This window comes from Pelobates fuscus, chromosome 3, assembly GCF_036172605.1.
Source record: "Pelobates fuscus isolate aPelFus1 chromosome 3, aPelFus1.pri, whole genome shotgun sequence".
NCBI lineage: Eukaryota > Metazoa > Chordata > Amphibia > Anura > Pelobatidae > Pelobates > Pelobates fuscus.
The window spans coordinates 300,561,172-300,581,788 of NC_086319.1; the positions used below are offsets into that span (position 1 = coordinate 300,561,172).

At 42.6% G+C, this 20,617-nt stretch overlaps 1 protein-coding gene across 2 annotated transcripts in view; it reads right to left on the reverse strand.

Moving 5' to 3' along the window:
- Positions 1-20,617, reverse strand: part of RASL12 (RAS like family 12) — a 61,265-nt gene that overhangs the window by 27,102 nt on the left and 13,546 nt on the right. For both annotated transcript variants that reach the window (XM_063448790.1, XM_063448789.1), the window contains one exon: positions 16,201-16,274. In XM_063448790.1, the coding sequence (XP_063304860.1) occupies positions 16,201-16,274 (74 nt within the window). The remainder of the gene's footprint in view (positions 1-16,200; positions 16,275-20,617) is intronic.

Sequence of the window (20,617 nt, forward strand, 5' to 3'; positions counted from 1 at the left end):
GCATACCGCGGTCACAGGGGTCGCAACCCTGCAACCCCTGCGACCAGGTGCCCGCCGCCATGTGTTGCGGCCCCGGCCTGCGCAGAGTAAGCGTGCGGGGGGGGCCCACGGATCAATTTTCGCACCGGGGCCCCATAGGTCATGTGTACGCCACTGCGTGGACATGTTTAGTGACAGCAGGGATAGCTGAACGTTTTGATGTAAGATTTGTGTAGGTTGGCTTGAAAATGAGGGAGTGGTGGCAGTTTAGAAATCATGTCCTGATTTTTCAGCTTTTGCCAGCTCCCACTCTAGTTGTGAACATTTTGCCATTCATTCCTATGGGACCAATTTCGCCACAAAAACGACGATATTGCGTGAACCATTCGGCGAAACGTTCCACAAAGTAATAGAAATCCAATCGGGAACAATCCGCACATTTCGGTATATTACTGTCTATGTAGTGTAAAAACTGTGCGAGGAGTTAGGGTGGTAAATTTGGCAATAATAATAATAATAATAATAATAATAATAATAATATATATGTGAGATAACATTAAGTGGTCTTGCTATGCAGAGTCTTGTTGACCTGTTGGCTGGCTGCATGGTCCCTGTAGCCTGGGACAAGTAAAAAAGAGCTAGGACTGAGGGCCGCAAGTGCCTTTTGTAAAGGCAGTAGCTCATCACAGTATAGGCAGAGGTGTAGATGGCTGCCTGGGAAAGGAGCTGAAGAGGCATCTGAGTTTCTGAAAGATGCACTCTGGAGACTATCCCTGTTCAGGCCAAACTAACCAGTGGAGATAGTGCTCCAGATTATGGCAATGGCCACAAGGGTAACGAGAGCATTTGAATTCTAGGGTCGACTGTGGGAGGCACTTAACTTACTCAACAGACCAATTTCATATCAGGATACAATAGAGCAATCAAATCAGGTCCACTTGGAGCTCTGAGAGACAACGATCCGGTTTAAGGAGGATAAACAAAAAATAGATAGGTGGGTGGAGCAAGTGATGTGGAAAAAAATGCAGACAAGCCACTGTCTAGAGGTCACTCCCAACCTCAAATAAACCAAAGAACAAAACTGAATGCAATATCAGATAACAGGGCGCCACAATCACTATAGTAGCCAATAATGGGATTCCCATAAATAGAGGAAAAAGTCAATAAAAATATAACATTTGATTTATTAAAGAAAAAAATCAAGCATAGACGATAGACATGTGCACCAATGAAATTTTCGTTTTCTACGAAAGATTTTGTTTTAAATAAAAATTTCATTCGTCAATCCCGAATTTCGTCTTCAAACCATTCGTTTTCGGACGAAAATCTTTAAAAATGTGTCTGTTTTCATCCATTATGACAAAAACAGCACTGCGCGTGTAGGTTATATCCTCCTAAATGCCCCTACTCGCGGCATTGCCGCGAGTAGGGGCATGTCAACAAAACAGCGAGCAGCCAGTGGCTGCTCACTGTCATAACACACTAATTATAAATCAATATGGGGGTGCACAATATATTATATTTTGTAAAGAAGGCAAATTCTGAATTGTTACTTGAGATCTTTTTTCTTTCATTCAATAAGAGATCCTTACTTTGAAGACCTTCAACTTTTCTTTGTGTATTAGACAGAAGGTCTTCAGGGTAATGTCTATCAGAAAGCTTTTTGTTTCAAATCTGCACTTGTTCCTTAAAATCCTCCTTATCTGTACAATTTAAAAAAATTCTCATATGTTGTCCCTTAGGAATATTTGTCAACCATTTACGGTGAGGACAACTCGAGAATTCAATAAAACCATTCCCATCTGTTGGTTTGAAATAGGTCTTACAGCCCATGGCTGTTCGACATGTTTGAAGGTAATACACTCCTTCAAACCAGAAAAAATTGGGGAACAAAACCGACAGCATGAACCTAACGAGGTCTAGAATAAAAGGTGTCTGTTCAAAATGCATCTCAGGATCATTATTTAAAACACTTTGGACGGCCTTTATACCCTTTTCATGATCTATAACTGTATAAAGGGATGTCACATCCACTGTCACCAAAAGATACTCCTACTTCCAATCAAGATCCTCAAATTCCTTAATAATCTGAGTCCTCCGTGTATGATCTGGCTTGTGCCACATATTTTTGCAAGAAGAAATCTATGTACTATTTCTTGAGTTTGGAAAAGACTTATAGGGGGCTACTTAAGACTGTTCAGCAGTATGCCCTATGGCCTTCTGGTGACAGTGGAGTTCAGGAGCTTACCACTCCACCAGTGGAAGAGCTGGCATAGAGGCAGAGTGCCGCTGGCCTCTGCCCAAATCCAACCAGTAGCCTAGGAGATCAAGGCATTAGATGCAGTTGGCCAAATGGTAGGGCACAGCACCGTTAACCTCTGCACTTCCGCATTGGTGATCCCAGAGACTTGGGATTTAATGGACTTTACATAGGAGGTGGTTAGACTCCCTCCCCAGTGGCAGAATGCATCCAAGGGAGTGGAGGCAGTCAGTCTCCCCCCTCCCCAGCAGCAGTTGGAATCCCAGCGAGCAGAGGTAGAAGCAATTGGCCTTCCTCCCCAGCGGCAAATGGACACCCAGCGAGAGGAGGTAGAGGTAGCCGGTCTCCCTCCCAGTGGTGTATTCTGTGTTTGTGCTGCCCTAGGCACGACTAAATTCGGGCACCCCCAAAATCTAAATGTGACCCCCCAATTCATGTCAAGGCCACTTTTTTGACTGACAGACACATGCCCTCATTGATACATGCACTGATATACACTCACTGACAGATACACAGTCATTGGCATACACATACAGTCATTGGCACACACTGTTTAACCAACACACACTTTCACTGACAGACACACACTAACACACACTCACTGACAGGCACACACTCTCAGATACACATAAAATGACATACACACACTGACACACACTCACAGGCACACCCATTCTCACTCACAGACACACACTGACAGCTACACTCACTCACTCACAGTAAGGTAGACACAGTAAGAAGCTAAAGAGAGTAAGAGGTTATTTGAATAGGAAGTTAATGTCAGCACCATCCTCTTCTGTCTATCACTGTAGCATTATACTGTGCACAGGGTACTGAAGTGGCAGACAGTTCAGGACATTTTCTTTTCCATGAAAGGGATCTGTAGGTTAATATAACTTGATTGTAATTGTCTATCCTCTCCTTTATTCGAGTATATCTGTCTTTTTTTAATCTAGGTGCCAATATTGGCATTAAAGGAACACTATAGGGTCAGGAATACAAATGTGTATTCCTGACCCTATAGTGTTAAAAACATTATAGGTAGCTGCCCTACCCACCCCCCTCTCTTACTCCCATTTAGGCTGTAAACTCACCTTTATTCTAGCGCCAATGCTGGCTCGGCCCTAGATCTACATCCTTGGCTGAGATCATCATAATTGATTATCTCAGCCAATCCAATGCTTTCCCATAGGAAAGCATTGGGAGGCTAATGTGCATGTGTTTCAAAACAAATCAGTACATTTCTATGGAGAATGTTCAGCTCTGCACATTGTAAATCATCAACACAGGAAACACCTCCAGTGGCCATCTGGTGACTATAGTGTCCGTTTAACCCCTTAAGGACCAAACTTCTGGAATAAAATGGAATAATGACGTGTCACACACGTCATGTGTCCTTAAGGGGTTAAGTTTAAGGCTCAGATTCATAGTGAGTCTGCACTGCAATATTAGGGAAATAGTTTGAAGTGACGCCACAGTTTGGCAATTGAACCCTCAGCTTCTTCTCAGTATCTTAGTAGCACTGTCTGCTTGCTAATCAAAAGGTATCTTACACTTTAGTAACACATACAAATATTGTGTTCACTTTTTTAAGGGGTTCTACAAAATCCGTGTTGATGAGGCTTACCCTGCTTTTAAGTTACTAGAATACAGATTTCAATGTTTTTAAGACATATACTTTTCTCGCACTGTATACCTAGACCATAAGCCCGATTGGTTTTGGTCTGGTTTTCTGTCATTCCAGGGTTCTGTCATTCCGGGGTTATCCCCTATACATGGAGGCAGGTTTAAGCATCCCCATCTTGATAACCTCCCACCTTGTAGCAAACAGTTTTACTGGCTACATTGGGGAGAGCACCAGTGTGTTGCTTGCATCATAACCCCTACAATGTGCATCAGTGGTTATGGTACTTGGAGTGTTTCTTTAGTTTTCTACAATTCAGGGTCTAGTGAATAACCAGATTTGCAATTCATTTGTGTAAAAACTTGTTTTGAGGTTTGTTTGTTTTTTCATTCTAAATAAAGAAAGAAAGAGAAAGTACTTCAAATCTAAAAGTTTATTCATGTCAATGATATTAAAAATAGTGTTGAGAAATAGATACAGTATCTGAAAAAGGTTAGTACACCCCTCACATATATGTAAATGTGTTATTATATATTTTCATAAACAGAGAAAGGATAGGGGGCACTCCCGAGACCTGAATTTTGTATGAAAGGTGCTGCCGCTGTGACCAAAACTTCATGAATTAAAGAATAAATAGTTGTGGCGCACTCAGACTACAAAAAAATATAAGAAACAAAGAAGGCTACTAAAATGCCTAACTAAGTATAAATATGGGGATTTGGTCCCACCATATGGCCATATGTTGTTAAGCCCACCACTACTTTCAAAGTACCCCATTATTGGTGGGTCCTACACTAAAATGTGGGGGGCAAATAAATAGTAATAGTGTTAAATTAAATACTAGTAAGAGCATAGTGAGTATACAAACATAAGTGATGAAAGCAATTAAAAACAGTGTTAAAACTAAATAGTTAAAGTGTTGGTGCTAAAAATGAGTATACTCACTAATGCAGATGACTGTGCTAGCTGGAAAAAATAATAAAAGTGACTTGACTATTGATAAATTGATACTGGTCACTGAAACTTCAACATGGCACCTCATGGCAAAGAACTATCTGAGGAACTGAAAAAAAGAATTGTTGCTCTACATAAAGATGGCCTAGGCTATAAGAAGATTGCCAAGACCCTGAAACTGAGCTGCAGCACAGTGGGCAAGACCATACAGCGGTTTCACAGGACAGATTCCACTCAGAACAGGCCTCGCCATGGTCGACCAAAGAAGTTGAGTGCACGTGCTCAGCATTATATCCAGAGGTTGCCTTTGGGAAATAGACATATGAGTGCTGCCAGCATTGCTACAGAGGATGAAGGGGTGGGGGATCAGCCTGTCAGTGCTCAGATCATACGCCACACACTGCATTAAATTGGTCTGCATGGCTGTCATCCCAGAAGGAAGCCTCTTCTAAAGAGATTGCACAAGTAAGCCCACAAACAGTTTGCTGAAGACAAGCAGACTAAGGACATGGATTACTGGAACCATGTCCTGTGGTCCGATGAGAGCAAGATAAACGTTTTTGGTTCAGATGGTGTCAAGCGTGTGTGGCGGCAACCAGGTGAGGAGTACAAAGACAAGTGTGTCTTGCCTACATTCAAGCATGATGGTGGTAGTGTCATAGTCTGGGCTTGCATGAGTGCTGCCGGCACTGGGGAGCTACAATTCATTGAGGGAACCATGAATGCCAACATGTACTGTGACATACTGAAGCAGAGCATGATCCCCTCCCTTCGGAAACTAGGCCGCAGGGCAGTATTCCAACATGATAACAAACCCAAACACGCCTCCAAGACGACCACTGCCTTGCTAAAGAAGCTGAAGGGAAAGGTGGACTGGCCAAGCATGTCTCCAGACCTAAACCCTATTGAGCATCTGTGGTGTATCCTCAAACGGAAGGTGTGGGAGCGCAAAGTCTCTAACATCCACCAGCTCTGTGATGTCGTCATGGAGGAGTGAGAGAAGGATTCCAGTGGCAACCTGTGAAGCTCTGGTGAACTCCATGCCCGTGAGGGTTAAGGTAGTGCTGGAAAATAATGTTGGCCACACAAAATATTGACACTTTGGGCCCAATTTGGATATTTCCACCTAAGGGTGTACTCACTTTTGTTGCCAACGGTTTAGACATTAATGGCTGTGTGTTGAGTTATTTTGAGGGGACAGCAAATTTACACTGTTATACAGGCTGTACACTTTACATTGTAGCTGAGTGTCATTTCTTCAGTGTTGTTAAATAAAAAGATATAACAAAATATTTACATAAATGCGAGGGGTGTTTTCACTTTTGTGAGATACTGTAGTTGTAAAAGCCATTGACTGCTGGCTCAACCTAATGGTTGCAAGAATGGAGATACCTGGAGCAAGGCTGAGTTAATGTGAACAGATGTTACAGTAGGAGGACTTATAATCAGCATCGGTATGACAGGTAATTATTATAACTTGGTCAAAAAAGAATATTAATGTAAAGACATTTATAGTTGACACAGCGTCTTTAAGTCACTCACTGGTGGACACAAATGTGAGTTTATAATATAATTTCAAGAAAACCTGAATCATCAACAGATATAGGTTAAATAAGGTAAGATTGCAGTGTATCTCACTAATGGGGCTGGCTCAAGGTACTGTGCTGTCTAGATCCAAAGACAAAGTCCTGCCCCACCCCAAAATAATTTGTCAGATGATTAATGGAAAGTTTCCCTCAATACATTTCCCTACAAAAAACATGCATTTTATTCAGAGTGAGTGAGTGCTATGATTTGCCAAGCTTAACTGTTCAATCAATGAGAAACCTCTTGAAATAAATGTTAGCACTAGCATGCACCCATAATATCTGAAACATGACTGACTGCTTACAAAAGAGATTAATCGTGTTTCATTTTCACCTATGCTAAGGAATTTGTTGCAGTTAATGCGTTATATCCCAGAATAGGATTGTAGCAGACATGTCACACTATGACCATTAAAAGGTCACTCCACTGTTCAAATAAAAAAAATCACTGTTTAGTAAATATACCCTAAATGAAAACATGCATGCATTTAATTAATGCATTTTTCTATTCGGGGTCTATCTAAAACTGCTTACAAAAGCCGAAGATCTCTTGTCTGCAGCCTTTGCTACCCCTTCCCCACGTCTGCCCTTGCCCAGACTTTCTGTGGCTGTCCAATCACAGCTTTCCCAATGCAGCTCAATTAGAAGTCTTTGGTAAGTAGGTGCTCTGGGCAATTGCTGCCTCTTGAAGTTTAGCACCACTGAGCAGAACAAACCAGGAAGTGACAGGACGTCTTGTCTGCTTGAAAGCCAGGTGGGTGTGACATTTACACAAATTCCAATTTCTATTGAAAGCTGCAATTTTTCTAAAATGCAAAAGATGACACACTTTTCACACATTAAGCATTTAAGCAAGATAATGTGCTTTAAGGGTCTGGAGCCTTTAAATAAGAAAAAACGATTTTAATTGTATTTAAATGTGTAATTTCACTCATACTGTCAGTGCATAGTTTGTTTGAGATTGTTGGCAGGATTCAAACATTGGACGTTCTCTTGTAACAGAATCAGAAACAGGAGAATTCAGGCATCTGGCATTAACATGACTGTTAGGGAGAAGGTGGGATAGAAGCTAAAGAGGGATCAACAAAGAGCAGATTAAATACAGATGATAATCAGTGAGAACAAATTAGAAAGGTACAAGAAAGGAAAATAACAGGGAATTGAGTGCCTGGAGATGGGGTACATACAAAGATCAGTATAACAAATGTACGAGAGACAATAATGGTAGAATAATGGTTGAATAGAGAGGTGAAAATACTTGCCTTGAAGTATTTTTTTCATTGTAACCTCCGCATACATCTGGCAGAAATGTATAGCGTGATCTGCAGTCTAAATTTACAACATTCCCTATCCATCTTTTAAATTATTCATTTTACAACTGGAACGAACGGATGTGTAGCCCTTCTAAAACGTGTTCTTTGGCCAACCTTGACATTTTTTTTCTTTCATTTGGAAATTTTAAACTATGCATTGCAGGAATGAAAACAGACTATAGTTTAGTGTTCATAGAGAAAACGACAGAATATTATTGAGGGTTTTTCCTGATCACGTGTATGATCGTAAGGTTTGTGATCTGCTGATTGTTTACGGATTGCCTGGACACCTCAGTTAGCTGTCGATGGCTTGCTGCTTTAACATGACCCAACCTGAATGTTCATGACTTTAAATAACTACTGAGTATTAATTAAGTGTTCTTGCCTAGCAAGACCACTTAATGTTATCTCACATATATATTATTATTATTATTATTATTATAGCCAAATTTACCACAGTAACTCCTCCCACAGTTTTTACACTACATAGACAGTAATATACCGAAACGTGCGGATTGTTCGCGATTGTTCGCGATCGGATTGCTATTACTTTGTGGAACATTTCGCGGAATGGTTCACAGAATATCGTTGTCTTTGTGGCGAAAATTGGTCCCATAGGATTGAATGGCAAAATGTTCAAAACTAGAGTGCGAGCTGACAAAAGCTGAAAAATCAGGACATGATTTCTAAACTGCCACCACTCCCTCATTTTCAAGCCCACCTACACAAATCTTATATAGTTTTTAAAATACGACCGTTTGAAGATGGCAACCGCCAAAATAATCTGACCTGTGCCAGGCTGGAGCAGCAAGTGATGTCATAGACAGGGCCTTTTGTACACCTGCTAATGTTTTTATAAATGTATGTTTTAATGTAACTGTGAAGCACTTTGGGCAACAACGTTGCACTTAAATGTGCTATATAAATAAATAATAACAGTTACTCCGCCCACTGCAGTTGTAGACTACTGGTGGAGGCAAGAACACTTCACACAATTTCCCCAGAAATTGTAGCTTTTCTAGTTATTAAGTGTTCTTGCATAGTTCACGGAATATCGTCGTTCTTGTGGCGAAATTGGTCCCATAGGAATGAATGGCGAAATGTTCAAAACTAGAATGGGAGCTGGCAAAAGCAGAAAAATCAGGACATGATTTCTAAACTGCCACCACTGCCTCATTTTCAGGCCCACCTACACAAATCTTATATCAAAACGTTCAGCTATCCCTGCTGCCACTAGAAATGTCCACGGCTAAGCCATAGACCTGATAGTTTTCACATGACCATTTGTTTGCAACTCACGCCGTCCATTGACATTCATTGAAACTCCACTCTAGCCTGCTCAAATTTGAAGGGCAATTTCTAAACTGCGACTGTGCCTTCATTGTTAATACTTCAGAGACATACTATGCATCAAAATGTAGGTCTGATTCTCACAATATAAAGTTCTTTGCTTTAGGATTTATAGTTTTTAAAATATGACCGTTTGAAGATGGCAATTGAGCAATTTGGAGCAGTTTGTTTTTAACTGCTCTTCTCTGCCCTATTTGAAATCTATTAGTTCCTGTTGGCAGTTGGTGGAATGTTCGAGGGATTTGAAAGATTTGAAAGTTCTTCTCTGCCCTTGCTGTAGAGTGAGTGAACCACACTCCAACCTTTCCACAGTTACTCCAGCCACTCCAATCACACAACAGTTACTCAAGCCACTCCACCCAGTTACTCTGCCCACTCCAGTTGTAGACTACTGGTGGAGGCAAGAACACTTCACACAATTTCCCCAGAAATTGTAGCTTTTCTAGTTGTTCTATCTAGTAATCACAGCTCAATTATTCTATTTGTGATTTTTTTCAATTCCTAGCTCAGTAAACATAACAGTAAGTTTCATAAAGAAATAGTAGCAAACTATTTTTATGCATGTACAGCCAGGGCCAGCACAGCAATAAGACGGTACAGGATAACGCCTAGGGTGCACCGGTCCGGGACGCACAATCTCCAGGTGACCAGCAACTGTGGAGCCCACAGCACTCCCCCTCCTGCCAGTCACCCAATGTAGCGTGGCCACGCAGACCGCAATATAGGATCTTCCGTATTCCTCTACTTAGTCTGACAGGATGTTGCTTGCTGAGCACAACAAACACGGTCCTGTGAGGCCGGCTAGAGGATACAGAAGATCCTCTACTGTGGTCTGCTTAGCAATGCTAAGGAAGTAAGCAGGAGGGAAGAGATCACAAACAGTGGGTGGAGTAGAAGAGACCACAAAGGGAGTAGGGAGTGGAAGAGACCACAAACGGGACGGGGGGGTGTGGAAGAGACACATACAAAAGGGGCTCAGGAAAAAGATGCATAGAGCGGCTTTGGTAGGGAGAGAGAGAATCACAGAGGGGCTGGAAGGGGAGAAAGAGACACACAGAAAGGCTAGGGTGGGGGAAAGAGACCCATAAAGTGCTAGGAGGAGAGACACACAGAGGGACTAAGGGGAGAAATACACAAAAGGGGCTGTAAAGGGAGAAACAGACACACAGAGGATGGGGAAGTGAAAAAAACACTGGTGAAAGTGAAAAGTGACACACAGAGGGGCTGGAGGGGGCCAGTGATAAGGTGCTGGGAGGAAGAGAAACAGATTGGCTGGTTAAGGGGAGAGAGAAACAATCAAAGGGGCTGAAGTGAAGAGACACACAAAAGGGACTTGGGGGACAAAGACACAAAAGGAGGTTGGAGCAAAAGAGACAAACAGGGGGGCTGTAAGAGACACATAAGGAGAGTATAAGACACACAAAGGCAGGGGACCGCTGGCAGCCTTAGGCCTGGGGGGCAAATCCAGTCAAGTGGTCCATTGCACCAAGAGGAGAGTAAAAACAACTTTCCCATGTGATTGAAAGGGAGGGCAGTCACCTAAACAGACACAATCACTGAAAGGCACACACACACACACACACACAGTTACAGACATACTGACACACACACAGACAAACTGCCGCACACACACAGACAGAGCCAAGGGGGGGGGAGGACAGGAGCTAAGGGGGGGGGGAGGGCAGGAGCTCGAGAGGGGGGACAGGAGCTGAGGAAGGGGATAAAAAAACAAAACATGAAAAATAAAGTGTAATTCCCCCTCCCTGAGTCTTAGCGTAGGCCAGAGAGGGGTGGGCAGGCGCCAGGAGCTAACAGAAGCAGGAGCAGCAGCCAGCAGTTAGTGGAGTCGGCCAGCCTCTTCCTGATGATGACATGGGGAGGGGGCATGACTTCCTCTGCTCTTCTCCCAGACTCCCCAGCGGTCCTTATGAGATGAGCAGTGGAAGTCTCGCCCCCACCTCTTGACATCATCAGGAGAGGCCGGCCGACTCCACAGGCTGCAGGGAGAGGGGTACGGTAAGTTGAAAAATCCGAGTCCCCAGTCAGAGGCAAGGGATTCGGATTTTTCCTTTTTTTGCTGGATGCGGGCGGCCCTGGATTTACTGCAGCCTGGGGACAATTGCCCCCCGGCCCACCGTCCCAGCCCACCCCGCACAAAGGGGAAAAACAGGGATAAGAAACTAAAGCGGGTACGACAATCAAAAGAGGTGATAAAAAATACAAAAGGGGGTAAGAGGAACACAGGTGAAGTTGCATTTTTTTGCAAGGTGGCAATATGCATCTTCGTCAGTGTAGCCAAGAGTCCTTGCACTGGCCCTGTTTGAATCCTATATTTATGTGAAAAATTGACCCAGAGCATCATATTTGAAAGTGCTGCTTATCTTTACTTTATACTAATTTTGCTGTTCTATTTTATACAAGCTGCTAAATGGATTGCACTCCTGGTGGTACGAAGTAGCAGGAGGGTGCGCTGCGATCGCCGGTGTACGTCTTTCTTCTACAGTGTCTCTTCCACCGATAATGGCAACGACTGATGAAGCATTATAAGCATTAAGCCAATCACTGTCTCTATATGTAAAGGCAATTCCACCAGAGAACAGTTTGACAGGGTTATTCACTAAATTTCGGAGTGAATTTCGAAATAAAAGTCAAAATAGCTGAACTGGAAAATGTATTTAATGTTTTCCATTCAGCTATTCTGGCCCCAAATCTGAAATCCACTTTAAATTCATATTGAATTCTCACTTCAGTAAATAACCATGCAGGCCTGCCAAAGTGCACCGCTGCTCAGACTCCTAGTAATGTCAGTCTGTGCCGGCTCCAGTGCCCCATCAGGTTACACATGTGATGCCAGTCCTAGTCTAGTCCAGTTCTTGCCATGTCTTGAGCTGCATTCACTAGGCCATGCTGCTTTCCTTAATATGCTGTCTCTTCTCTGACCCCTCTCTGTGTTCTTAGAACATCTGTGACATTTTGTAGTCTGCCATGTCGTGCTTGTTATGCCAAAGTATTAATGACCGAGGTTGCCTCATGTCCCAGCAAGCACCATGTGCTGTGCAGCTAAAACCCATTAGTTTTCATCCTAGTCTGTCCGCTGTTGTATAAATCCTGGTCTGAGTATCTTCCTCCTCAGCTTTGTAGCTCTTTTCAAGCTCAACTATGTTTCAGTAACAGGCCATGTCTGTATATCTTCTGTCTATTATCCTACCAGACACTAGTAGTGGCAGACTGGCAGTAAGCGTTAAGACAGCCAGAGGGCTCCAACATCCAAGGGTTCAGATTTTAGAGAGGGTAGGACAGCACATTTGTATCTTGATAGTGAATACCTAACCTTAATACACAGCATGCCAAACATTTTGTAACCTAAGATATACTGTATTTTTCCATGTATAAGACTTGTTTTTTCATGTTTTTTCTATATTTTTTTAGTCTAAAATTGGGGGTCGTCTTGTACACGAAATGTCACTGCAGGGGATAAAAAAAAAACACTTGTGCGCTGGGCCTGACAGCCAACCATGCTAGTCACATGTGGAGCGCCTTCAAAAACCAAACTATTAAGCCAAACACTTAACAGTACTTAGTGCAATTTTGGCACAAAACTTGGCTACTCGCTGACAGAACACTCTGCTGACGGTTGGGTTGGCTACTGCCAGGTTCCTGCGGGCATAGACTGTGTTGTACACATCTGCAACCTGGTGACATACTTGAAGAAGAGGAGGTGCTTGTCTGTGAATTTGATAGATTGTGTGCACATGTCTGAAAGATCTTGCACAACCGCATGCTTCATCACTCTGGACCACACCGAGACCTCACGGCTCCGGATTACACATAGACACCAGCGGGTGAGGCCTTGCCCGGACATCCCCTGTAGGACAGAGGTCATTATTGCCACCAACAGCAGGACGGCAGTCCAGGGAAACACTGTCTGGACGTGGTCGGACCTTGCAGAACAGCCAGCCAGAGTGTCAGGGGGTCCGGGACCAGTGGGGGATCCAGATCAGCCAAACTGGACTTCAGTGCTATATATCTTTAAAATATGTATTTCTTAATTTGGGGATCATAAAATAGGGGTCTTAGACAGGGAAAATATGGTAATCTAGGGAACCCAGTTCAATGAAACTATATTTAATATAGTTTAAACAATACATTATTACATACTGAAAAGGCACAGCACTTTGAATGCTTGGGGTAAGAATGTTTTTATGAATAAGAAAGTTTTAGCAAAAATAAATAAGTACATATATACTGTAAAGAAATTACCCCGTTATTTCAGTTATTTAACTTTTTTCCATTCGGTAGTTGAAACTACCGGACACAGACCACCCCCTTGGCAAAGAGAACAAGTAATTAGTGCTCTCCATGTGTGGCCGCCGTTCGTATAGTCGAACGCCACGTGCAGGAGAAAACGGTGGCCATCTTGTTCGCACGAAAGGGGGCAGCGGGGCTTGGTCGTCGAGTATCTGGAACTAAAATCGGGCACTTGACTTCCCGAACACAGGTCAAACCATTACGAACGCCTGCTTCCTGTTCCAGAACAGCTAGGAGAGAGTGGTTCGGTACTTTTGTTCCCATGAAATATGGGAACAAATGCTACTATGAGCCGGGGGGTTCCATTCGTGGATTTATTCGGTTTTATGACTTGCCAAAATAGACCGAAATAGGTCGGTCAAACTAAGACTTCCATGCAACTCCTAAACCCCTGAACTGATCTGGGTGAGTTTTGGATATGTTTGTCACCCAGATGAGGGCTATTATGGGATATAACATTTATGAGGATTTTATGTGTTTTGTGGTGTTCTTGAAGTTTTGGGGAAAATGTGTTTTTTCTGCCTGGAGATAAATGAGTTATTACAGTATATGACTCAATTATCTCCAAGGCAGGGAGGAGGGATTGTATGTTTACTATGGGAGTGGTATACATTGACAACCATGTTGTGATTGGTGTACGACTTAGGGTTAGAGTCCCCAACAAGGTAAATTTGGGAGTACCCCTTGCATGGGGACTTGCATAAAAGCCAGTGTGGCACCCATTAAAATCATTCATGTTACACCCTTCATCTAGTTTCGGCTGATGTTTGGGTACCTGTCTACTTTACTGGGAGAATACACTTGGGAAACTGACATTCGCACGGAGAATCATTCGACTCAACACCCAAACTATAATCACTCAGGCTCAGGCAGTTCCGGGGAAAATATGCGAACGGGTATCTACTATACCAGCGTTTGTTACTTATACACCTCAGGAAACAATGACTGGATACCAAAACGAAAATTGCTAATACTGCCATAAACATAGAAAGAGTCTGAAACCTAATTTTATTAATTATTATTATTATTATTATTTATATAGCACCTGCAAATTCCATAGCGCTGTTCAATGGGATATCAGTGGCATCAGGCAAGAGCAATATCCACTAGAATCATGGTGGTGTGGCTGTAGTGGTTATGGTGCCATCCCATGGTAAGAAGTGACATAATGGGACAGCTTACTTGGGTCACTTGGGCACCATCAGCAATACAAGACCACATTCACTGGTTGAGAGCGACAATTGCATCCTCTCTGCATCAGCTGAGCTTTCTTCTATAGAGATATTTGACTTCTCCTACAGGAGAACACCGCTTGTGACATGGGTACCCAAGCTACCCAGGTAAGTTGTCAAACCCTACAAATAAAGTTTGATTATAGGCATTCTTGGAACCATAACCCCTACAGTCAAATAAAAAAAGTTATTTGTTATCTTACATCTCAGTGAACAGGTGACATAATTATTGTAGGTGCACACATCACTAAGAAGAGCTGTAGGGTAACAGCTGGGCTGCCTAGACTTTTGGCACAGATACAACTCAAAATGAAAACAGCATTGGAGATTTTACCAACTAGGCTGATATGACTTAAATTTGGTTGTAGGTTCTCATCTCACTATATGAAACAATTTAGAGAATAGTCCCCTCTTTCTGCAGAATTCTTCTCACTTCACCTTGACTGCCATCCCAACAGTAAGAAGCTGTACCTGATACTAGATATTTGTGTTTTGGGATTACATTGTATTCTGGTCACTGAGTTCTTAGACAAGGTCATTGGGTTTGAATAGAGATAGCACATTTCATGCTCTGACTGGTTGTGCATTACCAGCTAATATAAAAATCCTGAACATTTTTAACCCACTTCAAAGGCTCCTTTCAATTTGGCCAAGACTGTATTCAAAAGCTCCATTGTCCGGCACAGGAGCACACTGTATTGTAATCTGCAAAGAGTCAACCAGGGCAGTGCTTATTTGTACTAAACAAAATGCAGCTTTTTATCACAGAAGGTAAATGGCAAACATGCCCAAATTCCAAGTTAACACTCATGTTACCATACTTTGCTCCTAACTTCAAAACATATACATTGCAATAAAAAGAATACAAAAGGTGACAAATGCTATGCAGCTGTAGGAATTAGGATTTTTCCCCGTCTAAAGCAGAACAAGAAACTTGTATTAGGTAGCCACTAATATGTTTTGAAAAGGTTATGGTGCATGGAGTCCATGGACACTAGGTCCTGCTTCAGTTTTAAATGCTTTACATACCGTCTGCATCATGGCAACCAATGACAAAATGGTGGAGGTGTCACCATCACCACCACATCTGTCAGCTGATGCTCCTGATCTTTCACTGGCCATCAATTGTGAGTAATAGTAAGTAGTACTGACAGTGACAAGCTATGGGACTGAGTCAGTACAGCAACTTTACTCACACTAATCTGTCATTGGCTAGGCTACACTGTCTACCTTCCAATCAGAAGATGTTTTGTAAAAAAGAGATTTCACAAAGAGATTGAATGTGGAGAAAAACACAGAATGAATATCAGGCCAAAACATACCAAATGTTTGTCGCAAAGTGCAGTGAATTTGGAGATGTGTGACAATTTTCCTTTACACAATTTAAAGAACAGGTCATAATGAGAGGAAAGACTACATACACATCAAAGAAAAGTTGGAGAGAGAGAGACTAAGATGGCCATGATTTAAATTAATGTTTTTTATTACAAAGAAATTATTTTAGAAACTAGTTTCAATTTACTGGTGTATGTTCAATAATGAGATGTATGCACTGTAGAATGTTTTTCCAAGCCTAGAGACTTTACAAACTTACCTGGTCGGCTGTATCCATTATCCTGACAAGAACTGGCTGCTGGTCCACTACCTCCTCGGAGGTGTACGTGTCCTCTGCAACACAAACAGTGCAAATGAGAGACGTTTTCTTTAATAGATTGAGTTGAAACTATAGCTGCTAGTTAACTTGATCTGCAATCATCAACACTGCAAAAGTTAGGATGATAGAAGGCTTACCCAAGCTATATTTGAAAAACCACACAAGCTCATGCCTACCACTCATTGCATATTTTTCCATGCAATTTGTACTCAGGGGACATACACAAAATGGCGGCACTTAGGAAGGAAGAACTGAAGATTTGCTATCTCCTCATTCATTTTGCATACGATATGGCTCTGCCCAGCAGACATGTTAATTTGGGTTAATATTATTATCAAATACAGAGAACCACAAGTGATTGGTCTACTTAAAAATAAAAAAAATATATAAAAAGCGTAGAGAATGGGCTCCACTGTACCAATGTAGAATCTTGTGTATTGCACTATGCTCTTTGGCTATCACTAACTCAAACCCTGTCTGCTTTATACATTGCTCACATAAATGCTGTTAGTGATAGCAAAGTAACATGCAAAATAAATTCCGCCTCTCAGCTATTTTGCTTGCAGAATTTTACAAATTTTGGCAATACATTATGTGTCCAAGTTCTACATACTTGACCGTTTGTCTTGAAAGTTCTAGGAATCATTATTCAGTTTGCCAATGAAAAGTCAATGCTCTTGCAAATATTTGTATCATCTGACAAACAGACATACCTTTTTCGTTAATCTAAATGAATTATTTTGTTTTACCAATTCTGATGCAGCTTTCATCGGGTGAAATGATTTATCGGCAAGCAGGGGTATAGAGGGGAAATATCAATAAGTAAATAGACAGAAGGAACGGCAAAGGGTTGCCGGCAACGAAGTTGTTAATGCATTTAGGAGAAAATGAACGTTCTGCGTGGAATTTAAATCTCTGACAGAATATGAAATATATTTCCTCTGAATGTGTTTTCAACAAACTGAGTGAAAACATTTACTTCACAGCCTGTCTGGGCACTCGGAGCTTTTAGAGAGTATCAGAATAAGATTCATATCAACTTAATCTTTGCCATTAATCAGTTCTGAGTCCTGGGTCTTGTCACATTAATGAAGACAATTATTCCCATTAGACAGAGTCCAGATTCCTTGTGCCTTGTCTACAAACACTCTAATACCTCTGGCATTGCTTTCCATCCAAATATAACTCATTTTCCATCTCTATTTAACGTGAAGCAGCCGCCATGTATTTAGAGTTCCAGGATACTGAGGAAGAAACAGCTTAGAATAGTAACAACTAACTTGAGAGGCATTGATAGATTCCAGAATAAAATGGGGTTTGAGCCCAAAAAAACCTGATGAACACTAGACTAGCGGAGCGGATCTCAAGCCATTGCTCACTTTTCTATATTATGTCCTTACCTATTAACAGTGTGTTACTGATGCTCTCCAGGATCTAAATGAAAGCATAGACTGAATACACATTCAGGCATTTAATGTGATCCACCATTCTACCTAACTTATAAAGGGTGTGCAGCAAAGTTCTGACCCCAAGCACCCTCTTCCAAATGTTACTGGTGGGAATGGGAGCAGCATTGCCGCCCCTTTAGTAGTCTGGCAGAGCACTATACAAGTGATCTTTCTTTTTAATATCAGGAAGTTGCTTTGAGTAAAAATTCAAAATTCTAAAATAATTCTTTCCTCTTCCACTACCTTTTGAGATCTGGGGCTTCAGCCCTCAAAGTGTAAAATAATGATTTAGTGGAAGGCCCTACATCTACATTAACAGTTGAAAACTTGCATGTATTTCTATTGCTGGCATGTTCCTTTAACCCCTTAAGGACCAAACTTCTGGAATAAAAGGAATCATGACAAGTCACACATGTCATGTGTCCTTAAGGGGTTAAGATACGTTCAAAGGGCAGTTTATCAAAAATAAATAGAAGAACATGCTTCCAAAGCAATCTCTATGACCAACTCAACACTGAACCCATTAAGGCACATTTCCATGCCAAGCCGCAGAGGCTTGGCACAAAGATGTTCAACTACTTCTGGTTTGGAACTTACTGCAGCAGTTGCAAGCCCTAATTAATTCTACAGGAATTTCAAAAGTGAGTTGTTTTAAAAAAAAAATAAAAAATGTTTACATTTAAAGCAACATTTCTGTATATATTTAAAGGATCACCATAGTGTCAGGAAAACAAAGCGGTTTTCTTGACACTATAGTGCCCCCACCCTCAGGGTCCCCCTCCCGTGAAGCTGAAGGGACTAAAACCCCTTCAGTTACTTACTTTAATCCAGCGCCGGGCTCCCTCGGCGCTGGTGACCTCTCCTCGCAATCCGACGTCAGCTCCCCCGTCCGACGTCACTAGAGCCAAATGCGCATGCGCAGCAAGTGCCACGCACGCATTCAAAGTGTCCATAGGAAAGCCTTTCTCAATGCTTTCCTATGGATGCTCTGCGTGATGGAGGCGAAATTCGCCTCCATCGTTGCAGATGCGCCTCTAGTGGCTGTCCGGAAGACAGCCACTAGAGGCTGGATTAACCCCAAATGTAAACATAGCAGTTTCTCTGCAACTGCTATGTGCACATGTGACAGGTTAAAAACTGAGGGACCTGGCACCCAGACCACTTCATTGAGCTGAAGTGGTCTGAGTTACTATAGTGTCCCTTTAATACATTTTATGTGAGCACTAATTTAAAATTACATGTCCTATGTTATTAGCCAGGTCTTATAATTTGCTTGTCCATGGCACACTAAACAGAAGCAAATTCCTCCAAGGCTAAATGTTCACTCGTCAATTGCTAGTGGGAAGTGAACTCCAGCCTGGACTGTGCCTTTAAGTTGAGCTTGAATATGGAATCTTGCCCATGTGTTAGCAATGAGCGATGCTAAATATATTCAGTGGTATGCTTTGTTTTACAAAGTGTAAGTTAGCAACCAGACAGACACCAATGCAATGCTTTTACTTACTAGTAATAAGCATTTATAATCAGTTTAAAAAAGGGCCTGTTATTTAAAAATGTGTGGATAAAATTTATACACTTCAGTAACTATATTTATCCATGTGATTTGAATAGCACAAACCCATGAATGTAACTTTTTCTGAATTGTAATATGTGCACTGTGTGATAATCATTCCATTTTGCTTAGCTCTAGGGAGACATGTAGTGTTGGCAGGGCCAGATTAAGAGCCCAGTGGGCCTGGCGCTGACAATTATGATGGGGCCTAATTACAGAATTGTCACAGCCCCTGGTGCGACCGCGCCAACGAACTGAGCTTACCTGCTCAGTGGCGAGTCTGGAGCCGCTCTGCTGGGTTCTCCTGGCCGCCTGACTGGATTCAAGATGGCGCCGTAACGTATTAGTCCGGCCATTCTAAGGACTGGTTTACGTTTTATCATTTTCTGTTCTGTCTATGTAGATGTTACATAGTTATGCATGCTGGACCACACTAGCAGTTGCAGCTTTAAGAAAACACATACTCTATGCTAATCTCTCTCTAATTTATGCTTTCATCTTTCAAGTAAATCCATACCCCCTAACAGCAGTGTCCAGTGAAGCAGGAAATCAGTGGGGACACTGGGAGAAATGGGGACACAGACACTAGGGACACAGAGACATGGGGACACAGACACTGGAAGACATGGAGACACTAAGACACTAGGGACACTGAGAGACATGGGAACACAGACACTGGGAGACTGAGGACACTGAGAGACATGGGGACACTGAGACACTAGGGACACTGGCTGGGAGGCAGGAGACACTTGGGGACACTGGGAGACATGGGGACACTAGGGACACTGAGAGACATGGGACACAGACACACTAGGGACACTGGCTGGGAGACATGGGGATACTGAGACACTAGGGGCACTGGCTGGGAGACATGGGGACACAGATACACTAGGGACACTGAGAGACATGGGGACACAGACACTGGGAGACTAGGGGACACTGGGGGCCATGGGGACACTGAGACACTAGGGACAATGGCTGGGAGGCATGGGGACACTGGGAGACATGGAGACACTGTGTCCCATGTGTCTCCCAATGTCCCCATGTCTCACAGCAACCCCATATGTCTCAGCGTCCCCATGTGTGTCAGCGTCCTCATGTCTCACAGTGTCCCCTAGTGTTTCAGTGTCCCCAAGTGTCTCAGTGTCCCCAGGTCTCCTAGTGTCTCCTAGTGTCTCAGTGTCCCCTAGTGTCTCAGTGTCCCCATGTCTCCCTGCTGCCTTTCCCCCCCATCCTTCACTTACCTGAGCTGTAGGCTGTCTCTGCAGGCTGGGAGCTGCTGTCTGAACTCTCTGTGCTGTGTAGCTGTTCCCTTGCGGATCAGTGAGTAGAGAGAGGCAGGGAGGAATATGCTGTA